We start from the raw sequence: 20,130 nt of genomic DNA on the forward strand, positions 1-20,130 counted from the left end.
CACACATACTTACCAGTAGTAGACGTTATATGCCAGGTACATACAGTGCAGGAGTGCGGTGCACAGCGTACATTTACCAGTAATAGACTTTATATACCAGGTTCAGACAATGCGTTGCATTTGTGCAGCGCATAAAAATATTATATATACATGTCTTGATAAAAGAGCTTCTAGCTCTGAAACATTGACTATTACAATACCAGCGTTTTAGTAACATTGCTGAGACCCTGAGTGCCATCCGTACACACTGGGATAGAGATAGAGATTTATGTATGTATGTATACACACACACACACACACACACACACACACACACACACATATATATATATATACACATATATACATATATATATATACATACATATACATATATATAATATACATATATGTACATATTACACGCACACACACTACCGTTCAAAAGTTTGGGGTCACTTAGAAATTTCCTTATTTTTGAAAAGCACTGGGTTTTTTTTTCAATGAAGATAACATTAAATTAATCATAAATACACTCTATACATTGTTCATATGGTACATGACTATACTAGCTGCAAATGTCTGATTTTTTTAATGGAATATCTACATAGGTGTATAGAGGCCCATTTCCAGCAACCATCATTCCAGTGTTCTAATGGTACATTGTGTTTGCCAAGCGCGTTAGAAGACTAATGGATGATTATAAAACCCTTGAAAACCCTTGTGCAATTATGTTATAAGAGCTGAAAACGGGTTTGCTCGTTAGAGAAGCTATAAAACTGGCCTTCCTTTGAGCTAGTTGAGAATCTGGAGCATCACATTTGTGGGTTCGATTATACTCTCCAAATGGCCAGAAAAAGAGAACTTTCATGTGAAACTCGACAGTCTATTCTTTGCCTTAGAAATGAAGGCTATTCCAATGCGAGAAATTGCCAAAAAACTGAACATTTCCTACAACGGTGTGAACTACTCCCTTCAGAGAACAGCACAACTGTGCAAGAAGACAAGTACATTAGAGTCTCTAGTTTGAGAAATAGACGCCTCACAAGTCCTCAACTGGCAGCTTCATTAAATGGTACCTGCAAAACACCAGTGTCAACGTCTACAGTGAAGAGGCGACTCCGGGATGCAGGCCTTCTAGGCAGAGTGGCAAAGAAAAAGTCATATCTGAGACTGGCCAATAAAAGGAAGAGAGTAAAATGGGCAAAAGAACACAGACATTGGACAGAGGAAGATTGGAAAAAAGTGTTATGGACAGACAAATCGAAGTTTGAATCATACAGAAGAACATTTGTGAGATGCAGAACAAGTGAATAAATGCTGTAAGAGTGCCTGAGGCCATCTGTCAAGCATGGTGGAGGTAATGCGATGGTGTGGGGTTGCTTTGGTACTGGTAAAGTGGGAGATTTGTACAAGGTAAAAGGGATTTTGAACAAGGAAGGCTATCACTCCATTTTGCAATGCCATGCCATACCCTGTGGACAGCGCTTGATTGGAGCCAATTTCCTCCTCCAACAGGACATGACCCAAAGCACACCTCCAAATTATGCAAGAACTATTTAGAGAAGAAGCAGGCAGCTGGTATTCTGTCTGTAATGGAGTGGCCAGCGCAGTCACCAGATCTCAACCCCATTGAGCTGTTGTGGGAGCAGCTTGACCGTATGGTACGCAAGAAGTGCCCATCAAGCCAATCCAACTTGTGGCAGGTGCTTCAGGAAGCATCGGATGAAATTTCTTCAGATTACATCAACAAATTAACAGCTAGAATACCAAAGGTCTGCAATGCTGTAATTGCTGCAAAAGGATCATTCTTTGATGAAAGCAAAGTTTGAAGGACAAAATTATTATTTCAAATAAAAATCATTGTTTGTAACCTTGCCAATGTCTTGATTATATGTTCTATTCATTTTGCAACTCATTTGACAAATAAAAGTAAGTTTTCATGTAAAACACAAATTGTCTGGGTGACCCCAAACTTTTGAACGGTGAGATAGAGATATATATATATATATATATATATATATATATATATATATATATATATCTCTATCTCTATATATTTATAAAAAACACGAGCGCACACAGGGTTATTTTTTGGGAAAAATATGTCCAGGAACTGTGGGTGGAACTAAAGAGATAAAAAAATATATATATATTTTTTTTTCATTATTATTTCTATAGCTCCACCAACAGTTCCTGAACTTATTTCATACCAAAAAAATAGCCCTGTCTGCGCTTAAAGAAGGCATTCGATAGAGCCTTTAAAGTAAAACTTATCTTATGGAAAATCCATTTTGTCTTTGATTACAGGTTCTTGTGGTCATAGAGAATTGGGTGATAAATGACTCAGGAGGTCTTTATTTTATTATATTTATATTTATGCATCTATGTTTGTCCTGAAACTCCAGGACTTCTGTCTATAATCCAATGCTTTCCATCTTCCCCATTTCTGGAAGCCCTTGAGGTTTAGGGGAATATTTATTAAAGGTTGATTTTGATCAATCAAAAATTGCGTAAGTAAATTTGAAGTTTAGCCCAAGGAACACAACATCAATGTTGACCAACTTTAAATCTAGCAAAATTAACCTTTAGCAAAATTTACCCCTTAGCGGTATAATGACTGTGTATTTATATCTTATATTTGTCGTACTTTTCCACTTTATGGATATTCTTGGGCTTAAACTGTGCAGGGTCTGGATCTGCAACCAAGATGGGCCATTTTGTTCAGAAGGATACTTTAAATTTCTTCCCATTATCCACAAACCTTCAAACAGGTTTCGATGAATAATTTTGATAGTCACTTCAGTTTTTGGATACGGTCACATTTCCTTTTTTTTGTCCTTGTAGTATGTTTTCTTACCTCACCCTTTACTATAACCTAGAACTGTCAGAACCAGCCTTTTGCAGATCCAAGATCAAAGTCTTTTGATTAGAACAGCAACTTCTCTAGTTCATTAATCTACAGACCAACAAGAATTCCCTTCTGTATATGGGTATTTACTATGTATTTTGCTTTACAGTGTGCCCAAATGTTATTGTTTCAAAAACTGGGCAACAGATTTTTAGGAAGCAGAACCAATCAGTTTCATCCACACAGATTTGCAGAAACAGAGTATGAATCATTAAACAACTTCTTGTTCTCTAATATTCAAATATAAATGGTTGATGCATAAGGCAGTGTAAAAGAGGGGCCAAACTATAGACCCGAGAAATACTGCAATAGACGTGGACACCCTTGTAGAACATACTGTACATAGTATACGTAAGAAAGGAGAAAGTCAGAATTATGGAAACTCGGGACAGTGTGCGCAGAAGAGCGAAAGTACAAACTGATGAATTTTCGATCCCTGGTCTATTTAAATAAAGTGGTCTTTGCCGTGAAGATCCAAGAACCACAATTATTCCTACAGTCTACAGGCACCTAGGTCCCGATTCTGAGATTTACGTTAATGCAATTGCGATCTCTTACAGATGGCGTCAGCGAAAATATGCTAATGCCTTCCAAAGCTTACCCGGGCATAGGGACGCCCAATGCTGCCTGCTCATACACAGATCAGGCAACCACGCAGCTTCCGAGTGGGGCTGGACCCGTCTCACTGCTTCTCTCCTGACACTCCGAGGGGTATATATACTAAAGTGCGGGTTTATAGAAGTGGAGATGTTGCCCATAGCAACCAGATTCTGGCTATTATCTTTTGGAAGGTGCTAGATAAATGTTAAGCAGCATCTGATTGGTTGCTATGGGCAACATCTCCACTTCTAAAAATTATTTATGCACGCCCATGAAATGGCGATTGAACAGTCCCAACACGCCTGCGTTTGCCTAGCCACCCCCCAGTACCTCGCCCAAATGCTGACTACCTGTCACTCACTTTGCAAGTGAAACCGCTGTGCGAAACCAATCCGCAGCTCGTGCGCAGTTCAGCTTTCATGCATGCGCAATGGCTAAAAGCTGCTCAATCTGCGCACATACTGGCATTGCGTAAATCTGTGAATCAGGCCCTTAGGCTACTTTAGACCCACATTAATCAGGTCCATGTAAGAGGGCCTACAGGGACTTGCAATAGCATACTATACAAAGTCGTGTATTCACAAAACAGTGATGTCTGTGTATCTATTATAAAATGTGATACAATGTGTACAAAGGACCTAATCCAGAGAGGAACGCCAATTGCATTACTGCGGTAATTTTGTGCGCAGCTACTATGCGAAAATGTCGCAGCCACCGGGAGAGGTACTGAGCCGCCCCCGCTGGCGGGCTTGCAAACTCAAGCATCTGTGTACAGATGCAGCATTGCTTGCACATGCTTCGATTATCGCAGTCCTGAGTAAGTCTACGGTCCCACAGAGCAGACGCATGAACTAAGGCGCCAGAGCCATATTTCCCTGCATCAGCGGTGAAAATGATAGTCACTATGAGTGATAGCGTTCCCGCTAGGCTGTTTTAGCAAGGTGCCGCCCCCACACGTGAGCCGCAGTATCGACCAGGGAGGGGGGGGGGGGGGGGGATTGCGGTACAGCGATCACCGCTGGTGAAGAGATGCCAGGCGCATGCGCACAGCATCTATTCACAGAGAAGGGAAAGCTTGGGGGCAGCCCGACTTGTCCTTAAGTGTCAGGTACTCTCCAAAGAGTGATTAAAAGTGGGTGCGTCAAAGTCACACCCACTTTTCTCGAGGCCACGCCCCGTTTTCGGGCACGCGCAGAAGTGCCCTGCCGGATAATTGGCTGAGACAGAATCTGTTTAAATTTAAAATCTGCACAACGCCATTTTGCGTATGGCAACAAGACGCCATTTTGCAAATGGCCGCACGACACCATTTTAGCGAATCCCAAAATATCAGTACATACGGAGATGCTATTATTTAGCGTCGTGCGATTCTCACGCAATAGAACAATGTTATAAGTCCTCATTATAAAAATACATACATTTACTAAAACATATAATATGAACAACCCTGCAAAACACGTACCACGGTGTACTCCACAAATACGCAGTCGCACAACGCTAACTAGCGACTTTTCTTAATATCATACTTACACACTTACATAGAAAGGTTCCCCAACATTAAGGTTAATATCCAAGGTTACATTCATTATTAATTATGTAATAAAGCGACTGTATTTATGATCTCAGGTTTAGTACCTGATAAGCAAACAGTGTTTGGTGCCATTCAGAACCACTGTTTATTTGCAGATTTCCGGTTCCATCAGCAAGGAAATCGCAACATGCGTCTGGGAATTATGGATCATAGAGAGATAGGCATTGAAATGTACTCTGTTCATGTAATGTAATTAGCCAGTTTAGACTTGTTCTTTCAGCGGGAAAACGGACACAAAGAAGCTGTTGGAGACTGAACTATTACAATATAAACTGACCTATGAACTGCATCGTAACAGAAGAACCAGGAAGAAGAACCAATGGGATTATACCAACTCATTCTATTGTATTACCTATCTCTGCAAGGGTTTATATGCAAGCACCCTGAATCTGCTAGTCAGTCATCTTTTCTTTGCTGTTGACGGAGGTTTCATAGTTGATGCCGGGAATGTGGATTCAGAGCGCATGCGTATGTATTCGACTGTACCTAGTTATTGTATAATCTGTTTGCGCTAATTGTATTTAGATCACAGCGTGTAACTATCTGCTTTTTGGTGAATAATATCTTTTTGTGCTTTGGAACAAGCAATCAAAGTCTGGAAAGCAATTATTTCTTGTGTGACTTACAACGCTAAATAGCGACATTTAGGGTGTATAGATAGGTAGGAATTCATAGCCCCTTTCTAGGGCAGATAGCCAATAATCACTGAAATGCAAAAACATTGACATGTGCTTTTATAAATCAGGCCCAATGTTAGTGCTTTATACTGTAAGTAGTAGATTACATCAGTAATATTAAAGCATACAGAATAATAGAAGATCACTAAAGGACCAGGTCGGGAAAAATAACAATTATTAAATATATAATATATATACATATATATATATATTATACACGCAAATACGGTTCTATAATAGTAATTATTTATTAGACAACGCAATTGTTAGAGGAATTTCTTTAGTTCACATATGTTAGATGGATTTTCTAGATCACGTACCTTTTTTAACAGACACCAAACTTTGTGTGTCCACTTCCAACTTCTGAGTTAAAACTTTAGGGTCAATTTTTGTTGAGGCAAATATATCAGAGGATAACAATGTCCAATCCTGAGAAAGAAAAAAAAAGATCAAATATTTCTCTGTATAATAAATTTCTGTATTTGTTTTTATTTCTAGCATTTGTTTGCAGAAAATGGAACCTGACATTCAAGTCCAGGCTTCCAGTCTACTGCAGGTGTGTGAACAAGCAAGCTGTGATTCTCTTCTTACCACTTCCAGCCAGTATTGTCGGGGAGCCCAGCATCTCTCAGTTGTCACGGCAACATATTCTAAGTAAATTGAGTGAAAAAAAACAAAAACATTCCAACCATGGTGATAGAAAACTCTTAGTTATCGCCCACAGATAGTAACTAGGCTTGTTTGTATAAGACGTTGCCAATATGAACACTACAATATTTATTATAGAAAGTAAAAAATAAAAATAGAAAACTTGAGATGAGAGATGGCACCATGTGCCATTCCGCAACGGCACATCACGTTGAATCGATTTCTCCCCATCTGGGGCATTCACAATAAAACCACATATTAACAGGACTAATCACTGAATAGCACAGACAAATGGACAGGGAGAGCGAATACTCGGATCAATCCACCAGTATCACTTTGCTAAGCCTTTGAAATCCTGGCTCATTATGGCGGAGAGATATATCAAGTACATCTTCATCATCTTCTCTTGCTGGGACTTGTTTAAACGATCATTATAGGCTCCAGGATTGTGCATGCATTGCAAATGATCTTTTAGGCTGCGACCCGTTACACAGATGTAAAAGTGGTATAAAACAGATGTAGGCATCCTGTGGCTTTCCAGATATTTCAGGGCTAGAAGCCCCAGTCCGCTCAGGAGAGCAGACACTGGAGGAACAGCATATAGTTCCATAACAGCTGGTGCGTCAAAGCTAGCTTATTCCTGATTGGGGGCGGGACACAGCCTGGAACTGGAGGGTTACAGCAAATGACATCACCAATGGATTTTAATGGGTATGAAGGGGACAATCAGCAGTGTGTGTAATATGCTCTGCAAGGAAAGCAGCCAGATGTAGTCTAAATACCGGCGCCAAAATCCCGGCAGCAGTATCCCAACCTCCAAAATCCCGAAGGTAAATTTCGCCAGTCAGGGGAGGGTGAGGGTGCGGGGTTAGGGTTAGGCACTAGGGGGAGGGTTAGGGATAGGCACCGGGGAGGGAATGTTAGGTGTAGGGTGCGGGGAGGGGGAGGGAGTATTAGGTTTGTGGTGCAGGGAGGGGGAGGTTAGGCTTAGGCACTGGTGGTGGTGGGGGGGAGATTAGTTTTAGGCACCGGCGTGGGAGGGTTAGGGTATGGTTAGCCTTACCTTGCTACTTTATGGGATTCTGACTGTCGGGATGCCGCTGTCGGGATTCTGACCAGCAGAATCCCAACTGCCAGCAATCCATATCCAACTCGAAAGCAGCTGCTTGTAAAGAATGAGAGCAGCTTGAAAACTGGGGAGAGAAGTGCCGATAGTATACCATTTACCAGTCAACTTAGAACAAGGCATATATTAACTAATATACACAAATCAACATATAACGAACACACTGCGCAGTTTTGCAGATATCACATATAGACGTAAACTGCTCATTTGTTGTGTAACCAGAATTTCATACCAGGAGAAAGTGCCAGAAATAAAATACACACCCTTTATTACAACGACTAACAAAATAAGTTTAAAATTGGATAGCTATAAATGAATCATATGTCCATATTTAGTTTTTGGTTGCATAATATCACTGTTTATAGCGGTACCCCAACATGGCAGATATTTCTGTGCACCTCTATAGGTTGTGAGGAAAAAACATCTGCAATGCTGGTAGTCTCAAGGTCTTGGATAAACACTCAGAAAGCTGCCCCCTATTGCTCCCTCACCTTCTCCCGCCACAGTGGCCAGGCGTGCTCTCCCCTCTACAGGCAGGTATACTTTCACCAGTCCCTCCCCAGCTGTCCAGGCGGGCTCTCACCTGCACTCCCCAGTGGCCAGGTGCACTCTTACCTCCACACCTGAGCAACCAGGCGTGCTCTCACCAGCTCTCCCCTGTAGCCAGGCACGCTCTCACCAGTCCCTCCCCTGCAGCCAGGCACGCTCTCACCAGTCCCTCCCCTGCAGCCTGGAGCGCTCTCACCAGTCCCTCCCCTGCAGCCAAGCATGCTCTCACTAGTTCCTCCCCTCGCCAGTCCCACCCCAGCAGCCAGGCGCACTCTCACCAGTCCCTCCCCTGCAGCCTGGCGCGCTCTCACTAGTCCCTCCCATGCAGCCAAGCATGCTCTCACCAGTCCCTCCCCTGCGGCCAGGCACGCTCTCACCAGTCCCTCCCCTGCGGCCAGGCACGCTCTCACCAGTCCCTCCCCTGCGGCCAGGCACGCTCTCACCAGTCCCTCCCCTGCGGCCAGGCACGCTCTCACCAGTCCCTCCCCTGCGGCCAGGCACGCTCTCACCAGTCCCTCCCCAGCAGCCAGGCGTGCTCTCACCAGTCCCTCCCCTGCAGCCTGGCGCGCTCTCACTAGTCCCTCCCATGCAGCCAAGCATGCTCTCACCAGTCCCTCCCCTCGTCAGTCCCACCCCAGCGGCCAGGCGCGCTCTCACCAGTCCCTCCCCTGCGGCCAAGCGCACTCTCACCAATCCCTCCCCTGCAGCCAGTCACGCTCTCACCAGTTCCTTTCCTGCAGCCAGGCACGCTCTCACCAGTCCCTCCCCTGCGACCAAGCACGCTCTCACCAGTCCCTCCCCTGCGGCCAGGCACGCTTTCACCAGTCCCTCCCCTGCGGCCAGGCACGCTCTCACCAGTCCCTCCCCTGCGGCCAAGCACACTCTCACCAGTCCCTCCCCTGCAGCCAGGCGCGCTCTCACCAGTCCCTCCCCTGCAGCCAGGCACGCTCTCACCAGTCCCTCCCCTGCAGCCAGGCACGCTCTCACCAGTCCCTCCCATGCAGCCAAGCATGCTCTCACCAGTCCCTCCCCAGTGGCCAATCGCGCTCTCACCAGTCCCTCCCCTGCGGCCAGGCACGCTTTCACCAGTCCCTCCCCTGCGGCCAGGCACACTCTCACCAGTCCCTCCCCTGCAGCCAGGCGCGCTCTCACCAGTCCCTCCCCTGCAGCCAGGCGCGCTCTCACCAGTCCCTCCCCTGCAGCCAGGCGCGCTCTCACCAGTCCCTCCCCTGCAGCCAGGCGCGCTCTCACCAGTCCCTCCCCTGCGGCCAGGCACGCCCTCACCAGTCCCTCCCCTGCGGCCAGGCAAGCTCTCACCTTCCCCCTCCCCTACGAAGTGTGAATAGCCAACCTCTCACCTTCCCCCCCTGCGGCATGCTCCACGCCAAGGCTGCCGGCAGCTCCGCGGTACTGGGCACCTTGCAGTCCGGGGCACGGAGCACATTTTCTCCCGGGGGACCGACTCGGACAGCAGCATGGTGCAGTTTCTGCCGAGCACGTTTTATTTTGCCCACCATGTTGCAGCAACACGGAAGTAAGAGACCCGCGTCTCCCCGGCAACGGTCCGTGTAACATATACGTCCCCCTTCCCGGGCCCTGTGCACAAGCGTTCCGGGGTGATTGTGGCTATTGTACGCTTGAATGTAAAACCCATAGAATACAGAACTGTACATATATGTAAGGGCCGTGCCCGTGCAACACGTCATGGGGGTCCGCGGCGGGGTGGGCTCAGCTGATTCTGAGGCACCCGCCATCACTGTAGTCAGTCCTCGGACATATCCCAGTGGTCCTGTCCGCTAAGGGAATCTAGACACTACCCTGGTATAGAGGTACTGATTATTACATACTGGTGTCATTTACATGGGACTCGGAGTTTGCACGACTGTGTATAGTGTGATCAGTTTTAGGGGTCTATTTACTAAGCAGTGTTACGAGACAGAGTGAAAAGTGATAAGGTGCCAGCCAATCAGCTCCCAACTGTCATTTTTCGAAAAACACATCCTGGGGGATGACAGTTGGGAGCTGATTGGCTGGCACCTTATCACTTTTCGCTTTGTCCCCTAACACTGCTTAGTAAATAGACCCCTTATAGTGTTTGTGGAGTTGATTTGGATCTTCATCTAAAGCTGCATAAACACACAACGATTTTATGAACGATTTTCTGTCAGATTATTTGATTTTTTTGAACTACAGACGATTTTTGCATATTCCCTTAATGAAAATCGTTGAGTTGACAAGTCTGACTGAACTACAAACGTGAAAGCGCATGAACGATAATCGTTCATCGTTTGATTCAGAAAGCAAACGATTTTTCAAATGATTATCGTTAAACAATATCGTTTAACGATAATCGTTCAAAAAATCGTTGCGTGTGTATGCAGCTTAAGTAATATATAAGTGAGCTGTGTGTCCGGGAGGGGGTCAGTGCAATTTACCGCTTATGTGCACTAAAGGTGGGTACACACGGTACGATGTGTACCCACCAATGCGACCAACGATCCCAGGGCCGACCTATCTACACATGGGGCGATCCTGTGTCTGACCACCCGATATATGGTGCCGACCCGCCCATAGCGCTGAATGGGATTGTCAGACGATTCGCCAGATCTAGCAAAGTGACGGACGAGGCCACGGGAGCGCGCAATGCACGATATCGCGCATACACAAAACGCTGTTTTATTGTTCCAATGTGTCCGCTATATCATTCCGTGTGTAGGGGCCTTAAGTCAGTTTGCCTGATGCTGTTTATTTTTGTAGGATACAGGACTGTAGGCAGACTTATTTGCGGCAGTTCCATTAGGGGCGGCTACATGTCACACTTATGGTACCAAATGGACTTGTGTTCGCAGCCATGTAGGGCTGGCAGACCCTCCAACATGACCCGTTCCACCAGGTACAAAATGCTCTAGTCCTGGAATTCCCACCTAATGTATGATTGCAGCCACCTGTGGTGAAACACCTGTCTCATCAATTACCTAGTTCAACACAGGTGTCAGCTTCATAAATTAGGTGGGAAGTGTTTTGTACCTGGTGGAACAATTCATGTTGGAGGGTAGGGGGGCTGTGTACAAAAATCCACAAGATCAGGCCGCAAGGGGGGCGAGTTCAGCTGCCGTTGTTTATTTTTGTAGGATACAGGACTATATGCAGACTTTTTGGCGTTAATTCAAATAGGCCCAACTGTGAGCGGCTATATGCCACACTTATGGTACCAACGGGTTTGATGTTTTCCCACAGGTGCAAGATTTTTGGTATTCAATTGGGTGCAGGTTTTTTTTTCTTGAGCACCACCAGATCAGGTGTAATTTTTCCCAAAATCCGTGTTTAAGGAAAAATTGTCGGTGCTTGCTATGGAACCCTTTGGACACCCCCCAATGTTTCCAATTAGCTTAATTAGTCCTTAATTACTAATCTTCTGCAGCGCTGTCCTCCTCCTCTGTTTCCATGGCTTGGACACAGTACATCTACTACGATCCCTGCAACCCAGTACCCCTAAACCCTGCACCCGCTCCCTGTACACTACCTAGCTACACTACACCTAAGCTTGCATGTGCTCCCCGCACACATTACCTACACTACCGCTCATCCTGCTCCCCACACATACTACACCACACTACCTAACCCTGCTTCCTCTCCCTGCCCACACTACACTACCCCTAACCCTGCTCCCTGCCCACACTACACTACCCCTAACCGTGCCCACACTACACTACCCCTAACCCTGCTTCCTGCACACACTACCCCTAACCCCGCTCCTTGCACACGCTACCCCTAACCCTGCTCCCTCTCTCTGCCCACACAACACTAACCCTGCTCCCTGCACACACTACACCACGCTACCTCTAACCCTGCTCCCTGCACACACTACACTACCCCTAACCCTGCTTCCTGCACACACTACCCCTAACCCCGCTCCTTGCACACGCTACTCCTAACCCTGCTCCCTCTCTCCGCCCACATAACACTACCCCAAACCTGCTCCCTGCACACACTACACCACGCTACCCCTAAGCCCGCTCCTTGCACACACTACACTAACCCTAACCTGCTCCTGCACACACTACACCACGCTCCCATAACCCTGCTCCTGCTCCCTGTACACACTACACTACCCCTAACCCTGCTCCTGCACACACTACACTACCCCTAACATTGCTCCCGCTCCCCGCCCACCCTAGACCACACTACCCCTAACCCTGCTCCTGCACACACTACTCTACCCCTAACCCTGCTCCCTCTCCCTGCACACACTAGACTAACCCTGCTCCCGCACACACTACACTACACCTAACACTGCTCCCGCTCCCCGCCCACCCTACACCACACTACCACTAACCCTGCTCCTGCTCCCTGCACACACTACACTAATCCTGCTCACACTACACCAATCCTGCTCACACTACACCACGCTACACCTAACCGTGCTCCCTGCACACACACTACACTACCCCTAACCCTGCTCCTGCACACACTACACCACACTACCCCTAACCCTGCTCCCGCTCCCTGCACACACTACACTACCGCAACCCTGCTCCCTGCACACACTACACCACGCTACCCCTAACCCTGCTCCCTGCACACAATACACTACCCCTAACCCTGCTCCTGCACACACTACACCACGCTACCCCTAACCCTGCTCGCTGCACACACTACATTACCCCTAACCCTGCTCCTGCACACGCTACCCCTAACCCTGCTCCGGCTCCCCGACCACACTACACTACCCCTAACCCTGCTCACACTCTCTGCACACACTACACCACACTATCCATAACCCTGCTCCTGCACACACTACACTACCTCTAACCCTGCTCCTGCTCCCCACCCACACTACACAACACCTAACCACGCTCCCTGCACACACTACACTACACTACCTCTAACCCTGCTCCCTGCACACACACTACACTACCCCTAACCCTGCTCCCCGCCCACACTACACTACCCCTAACCCTGCTCCCCGCCCACACTACACTACCCCTAACCCTGCTCCCCGCCCACACACTACACTACCCCTAACCCTGCTCCCTGCCCACACACTACACTACCCCTAACCCTGCTCCCCGCCCACACTACACTACCCCTAACCCTGCTCCCCGCCAACACTACACTACCCCTAACCCTGCTCCCCGCACACACTACACTACCCCTAACCCTGCTCCCCGCACACACTACACTACCCCTAACCCTGCTCCCTGCACACACACTACACTACCCCTAACCCTGCTCCCTGCACACACACTACACTACCCCTAACCCTGCTCCCTGCACACACACTACACTACCCCTAACCCTGCTCCCTGCACACACACTACACTACCCCTAACCCTGCTCCCCGCCCACACTACACTACCCCTAACCCTGCTCCCCGCCCACACTACACTACCCCTAACCCTGCTCCCCGCCCACACTACACTACCCTTAACCCTGCACACACACTACACTATCCCTAACCCTGCTCCCCGCCCACACTACACTATTCCTAACCCTGCTCCCCACCCACACTAAACTACCCCTAACCCTGCTCCCCGCCCACACTACACTACGGCTAACCCTGCTCCCTGCACACACACTACACTACCCCTAACCATGCTCTCCGCCCACACTACACTACCCCTAACCATGCTCCCCGCCCACACTACACTACCCCTAACCATGCTCCCCGCCCACACTACACTACCCCTAACCATGCTCCCCGCCCACACTACACTACCCCTAACCATGCTCCCCGCCCACACTACACTACCCCTGCTCCCTGCACACACACTACACTACCCCTAACCCTGCTCCCTGCACGCACACTACACTACCCCTAACCCTGCTCCCTGCACACACACTACACTACCCCTAATCCTGCTCCCCGCCCGCACTACACTACCCCTAACCCTGCTCCCCGCCCGCACTAAACTACCCCTAACCCTGCTCCCTGCACACACACTACACTACCCCTAACCCTGCTCCCCGCCCACACTACACTACCCCTAACCCTGCTCCCCGCCCACACTACACTACCCCTAACCCTGCTCCCTGCACACACTACACTACCCCTAACCCTGCTCCCCGCCCACACTACACTACCCCTAACCCTGCTCCCTGCACACACTACCCCTAAGACCACACAGATAAAGAAAGAATTGTCTTTTTAGATGCACAGTTAGTATTAAAATGTAACTTTTATTAGTATATTTAAAATATTATGCATATTTCTTTACAGTCTGTGAAATATTAAATGAAAGAAGAATGTGATCAAAGAATTAGAGATGGTGTATTAAAATAATGAATATGACCAATACAAGTCTGTATATCTATTTTCCATGATTATATATATATATATATATATATATATATATATATGTGGTTTATATTGTTATTTTAATTTGAGATATATAAAATCATTAATCAAATCCACTTATTTCTTCCCATCAAAGTTATTTATTCCGCAGTCAGATTGTATCAGTGTGTAATCGAAAATACATAGACAGTTAGTAAACTTTAGATTTCCAGTTATATTGGTTACATTTGTAATACTTGTGATTTTGACACAAAGAGGCAGATCGAACACAAACTATGTTGCGAATAGGACTGTATTCCAGGGAGTCAGACAACTCTCCTCTTTTCCATCACTATGAGGGGTATTCAATATGAAACGTTAACTTCACTGTCTAAGTTAACGTTTCATATCAGAGTTTTTACCTGCGTTAAAGTATCGGGCGCGCTCCCGCTTATACCCGTATTCAATATAAAATTAACGAAAACAGGAAACTCCGAAGTTGGATTTGCGTAAAGTTACGAATTTTTCCTTAAAAAAATTGTAAGACCCCCTAAAGTAGTAAAAACATGGGGGAACACTATGGGTACCCCTGTTTTAGCCTTTAATTGAAAGTCGGGGATTTAAATAGCCGCAGCAGGTGTTTTTTCCTGACATTGAAGAAGTGATGCAGAAGAGCACTTAGGTTATTTTTTTCGTTTTTTTAAGTGGTCCCACCAAATTTGGGGTACATGAAAATGGGTACTAGCATATTTTCTATGTCCCTAAAGTAAGTTTTAAAAAATTCTGCATTTGTGCACCTGCCGCTATAAATCTATTCTAGAAAACACGTGCCGCATACATGCAGAATAGCCCTGAACCTAATTTCCCTATTGTTAAACATTTTTTTCCCATTTTTTTTTTTTCCACCCCAATTTTTAAATTAATTTTTTGGGGTGTCCCTATTTTTTTTCAAACTTTTTTTTTAACACAGTTCTTTTTTAAATGTCATTCCCAGGGGTGCAGGCTATTTTTTTTTAAGCCTGCACCCCTACACCCCAATTCTGCACTTTTTTTCGACACCTATTCAATGGTGAAAAGTTATCCCCGTTTTTTATCAAAGACTTTTCAAAACTGCGATAAGTCTTTGAAATTGAATACGGTGTAAAAGTCAAACCTGCGATAATGACGTCAAAAGTGCGATATTAATGCAAAAACGATGTTATCGCTCCCATATTGAATACCCCTGTATGTATACTATCTTGGTTATTCAGTCACATCCACTCATATGTCCCATTTATAAGTGCACAGAATCCATATACTAGTTGTATAAAATCAATACCTCAGGTATATCAAATATATTTAGATTATTGGTTTGTTATTCTCTATGTATTGGGCTTATCGTTTTTATTATTCTGATGTGAAAAGACTACTAATAGTGGCAGATACAGCAATTCTATATGTAGTCCATATTATTCAATCATATTAAACTGAAGGATATGGCTTTTATTTAGTCAGTATACATGCTATACTGCCTCTTCAGTGTTGTAATCATAATCAGCTTTTGTTAGTCTGGACAGTGATACTATTAGTTCATTGTTTAGTGCTGCAATTGTGTTAACCATATGTTAGCTTATAAGCTGTATATTATGTATAAGCTATCTCTCTTATTATATATCTCACTGTTACACAGTCAGAATTGTATAGACGGATTCTTACAGACCAATCGTTATACGATCAGTGGGAACTTATAATGATATATCATCCATATTCACATAAAGTATAATGCTAAATGCTGGTATGTGGACTATGGAAGTTATACAGTTCTCATTCCTGCTATTTATTATGTCATACGAAGCTACGCTAACACTAAACCCTGACATTCTCTGTTAGATTTATCACTCCCATACTGTCGTAAATAGATAATGCTGATGGGTTCTCAGAGGTCAGTTGTTAAGTGGTTGTGAGAAATAAATGTCTCATACATTGAGTTATACCACCATGTTATTATGCCATGCGGAGCTGGGCTAGTACCAAACACTGACACTCTCTTTTAAGTTTATCAATCACATATAAATAAATAGTGCTGATGGGTTCTCAGAGGTCAATTGTTAGGTGGTTGTGAGGAGTGATGTCCCATACACTGTGTTATATCACGCTGGTACAGCTATGTAAATCTCAGAGACTCCGTCTAACGAGAGAATGTTATTACTGCCGTGTAGCGCTGTGCTTGTACTAACGGCTGACAACACCTGCTTCACTGTATCAGATTGCTCTCTTATCTGTCCAACACTAACATACTGCCACTATTAAGTGTTTAGGAAGTCATTTTCATGTATACAGACAATGTACAGCTGGTAAAGCCGACGTACGTTTCACATGAGACTGCTTTTTCAAGGCAAAATCTCCTCTATCCTTTTATACACACTACCCCTAACCCTGCTCCTGCACACACTAAACTACCCCTAACCCTGCTCCCGCTTCCCACCCACACTACACCACACCACCCCTAACCTTGCTCCTGCACACACTACACTACCCCTAACCCTGCTCCCACTCCCCGCCCCCACACTACCCCTAACCCTGCTCCTGCACACACTACACTACCCCTAACCCTGCTCCCGCTCCCGCACACACTACACTAACCCTGCTCCCGCTCCCCGCACACACTACACTAACCCTGCTCCCGCTCCCCGCACACACTACACTAACCCTGCTCCCGCTCTCCACACACAGTACACTAACCCTGCTCCCGCTCCCCGCACACACTACACTAACCCTGCTCCCGCTCTCCGCACACACTACACTAACCCTGCTCCCGCTCTCCACACACATTACACTAACCCTGCTCCCGCTCTCCACACACATTACACTAACCCTGCTCCCGCTCTCCACACACATTACACTAACCCTGCTCCCGCTCCCCGCACACAGTACACTAACCCTGCTCCCGCTCCCCGCACACAGTACACTAACCCTGCTCCCGCTCCCCGCACACAGTACACTAACCCTGCTCCCACTCCCCGCACACAGTACACTAACCCTGCTCCCGCTCTCCACACACAGTACACTAACCCTGCTCCCGTTCTCCACACACAGGCCCTGATTCAGAGCCGGACGCTCTGACAGAGCGCTCGCTCTGAATCAGGGCCGTCCATCTTACCTTTTAGAACGGCCCACAGCTATAGAGAGCTGCCAAAATGATGGTCGCGATGGTCAAGACCAATGAGACCCTGCGGTAGGGTCTCGCTGCCGCAAGCCCTTGAGTGCTTTTGGCTCTATCAGAGCCAAAAGCACTCCCACTGACATCACTAGTGATGTCAGTGGGGCCGGCCGCAGACTTTAGGCGTTCCCATGGGCACGCCCACCAAAGGGGGCGTGCTGTCAATCACCATCGACCGCACACCCCCTTTGGTGCGAGACCAATAACGACGGCTTGGCCGTCGTTATTCGGGTCTCGCACATGCGCACGACAGAGCCGCCTCCGTCATGTGCATACGCACTTGGGCAACATTGACCCGCTTGCGAGCGGGTCTGAATCAGGCCCACAGTACATTAACCCTGCTCCCACTCTCCACACACAGTACACTAACCCTGCTCCCACTCTCCACACACATTACACTAACCCTGCTCCCGCTCTTCACACACAGTACACTAACCCTGCTCCCGCTCTCCACACACAGTACACTAACCCTGCTCCCGCTCTCCACACACACTACACTAACCTTGCTCCCGCTCTCCACACACAGTACACTAACCCTGCTCCTGCTCTCCACACACAGTACACTAACCCTGCTCCCGCTCTCCACACACAGGCCCTGATTCAGAGCCGGACGCTCTGACAGAGCGCTCGCTCTGAATCAGGGCCGTCCATCTTACCTTTTAGAACGGCCCACAGCTATAGACAGCTGCCAGAATGATGGTCGCGATGGTCAAGACCATCGCGACCATCGGGCTTGCAACGAGACCCTGCGGTAGGGTCTCGCTGCCGCAAGCCCTGGAGTGCTTTTGGCTCAATCAGAGCCAAAAGCACTCCCACTGACATCACTAGTGATGTCAGTGGGGCCGGCCGCAGACTTTAGGTGTTCCCATGGGCACGCCCACCAAAGGGGGCGTGCTGTCAATCACCATCGACCGCACACCCCCTTTGGTGCGAGACCCATAACGACGGCTTGGCCGTCGTTATTCGGGTCTCGCACATGCGCACGACAGAGCCGCCTCCGTCATGTGCATACGCACTTGGGCAACATCGTCCCGCTTGCGAGCGGGTCTGAATCAGGCCCACAGTACACTAACCCTGCTCCCGCTCTCCACACACACAGTACACTAACCCTGCTCCCACTCTCCACACACAGTACACTAACCCTGCTCCCACTCTCCACACACATTACACTAACCCTGCTCCCGCTCTCCACACACATTACACTAACCCTGCTCCCGCTCTCCACACACAGTACACTAACCCTGCTCCCGCTCTCCACACACAGTACACTAACCCTGCTCCCCCTCTCCGCACACAGTACACTAACCCTGCTCCCGATCCCCACACACAGTACACTAACCCTTCTCCCCCTCTCCACACACAGTACACTAAACCTGCTCCCCCTCTCCACACACAGTACACCTAACCCTGCTCCCGCTCTCCACACACAGTACACTAACCCTGCTCCCGCTCTCCACACACAGTACACTAACCCTGCTCCCGCTCTCCACACACACTACACTAACCCTGCTCCCGCTCTCCACACACAGTACACTAACCCTGCTCCCGCTCTCCACACACAGTACACTAACCCTGCTCCCGCTCTCCACACACACTACACTAACCCTGCTCCCGCTCTCCACACACAGTACACTAACCCTGCTCCCGCTCTCCACACACAGTACACTAACCCTGCTCCCGCTCTCCACACACAGTACACTAACCCTTCTCCTGCTCTCCACACACAGTACACTAACTAGTGTTCCGTCTAGCTTCGGCGGCAGGCAGGGCGCCGGAGCTAGAGAGGGCAATGTTGTGCGCGCGCCGAAGGCTCGCGCGCGTCCCAAAAGGGGGTGTGGTTATGAAAACGGGGCGTGTCTATAAGACGCGTCCCCTTTTCGTCATACTTGGGGGCATGCCCGGCGCTTACGGACATGCCGGGCAGCCCCCAAGCGCTGCAGAAAGGGAGAATAGACGCCGGGCGCATGCGCCCGGCGTCTATTCTCCGGCAGTGACCGGGTCACCGCATGTTTGTCCACCCGCGGGACACTGCGTCCCGCGGGTGAGAACGGCTCCCGCAGGCTGTTAGGGCAGGGCGCTTTTTGCCCTCCAGGAGGAGGGCAGGGTTCTTTTTGCCCTCCAGAAGGAGGGCAGGGCGCCGCGCCCCGCTAAAACAGCCTAGCGGGAACGCTAACTAACCCTGCTCCCGCTCTCCACACACAGTACACTAACCCTGCTCCCGCTCTCCACACACAGTACACTAACCCTGCTCCCCCTCTCCACACACAGTACACCTAACCCTGCTCCCCCTCTCCACACACAGTACACCTAACCCTGCTCCCCCTCTCCACACACAGTACACTAACCCTGCTCCCCCTCTCCACACACAGTACACCTAACCCTGCTCCCGCTCTCCACACACAGTACACTAACCCTGCTCCCGCTCTCCACACACAGTACACTAACCCTGCTCCCCCTCTCCACACACAGTACACCTAACCCTGCTCCCCCTCTCCACACACAGTACACTAACCCTGCTCCCCCTCTCCACACACAGTACACTAACCCTGCTCCCCCTCTCCACACACAGTACA

At 47.9% G+C, this 20,130-nt stretch overlaps 2 protein-coding genes across 3 annotated transcripts in view; one reads left to right on the forward strand and one right to left on the reverse strand.

The window, feature by feature from the left end:
- The window catches only part of SLX9 (SLX9 ribosome biogenesis factor), a 131,468-nt gene extending 121,785 nt beyond the window's left edge, over positions 1-9,683 (reverse strand). The window contains exons 1-2 of the mRNA XM_088474130.1: positions 9,440-9,683; positions 6,079-6,187 (exon numbers count right to left, since the gene is read on the reverse strand). Coding sequence (XP_088330256.1) covers positions 6,079-6,187; positions 9,440-9,598 — 268 coding nt within the window. The 5' untranslated portion in view covers positions 9,599-9,683. The remainder of the gene's footprint in view (positions 1-6,078; positions 6,188-9,439) is intronic.
- Positions 9,684-9,802: 119 nt separating this feature from the next.
- Positions 9,803-20,130, forward strand: part of ITGB2 (integrin subunit beta 2) — a 107,830-nt gene continuing 97,502 nt past the window's right edge. For both annotated transcript variants that reach the window (XM_088474128.1, XM_088474129.1), the window contains exon 1: positions 9,803-9,910. The gene's annotated coding sequence lies outside the window, so the exon portion shown is untranslated. The remainder of the gene's footprint in view (positions 9,911-20,130) is intronic.

This window comes from Taudactylus pleione, unplaced genomic scaffold (assembly GCF_031769625.1).
Source record: "Taudactylus pleione unplaced genomic scaffold, aTauple2 ptg000147l, whole genome shotgun sequence".
NCBI classification, from domain to species: domain Eukaryota; kingdom Metazoa; phylum Chordata; class Amphibia; order Anura; family Myobatrachidae; genus Taudactylus; species Taudactylus pleione.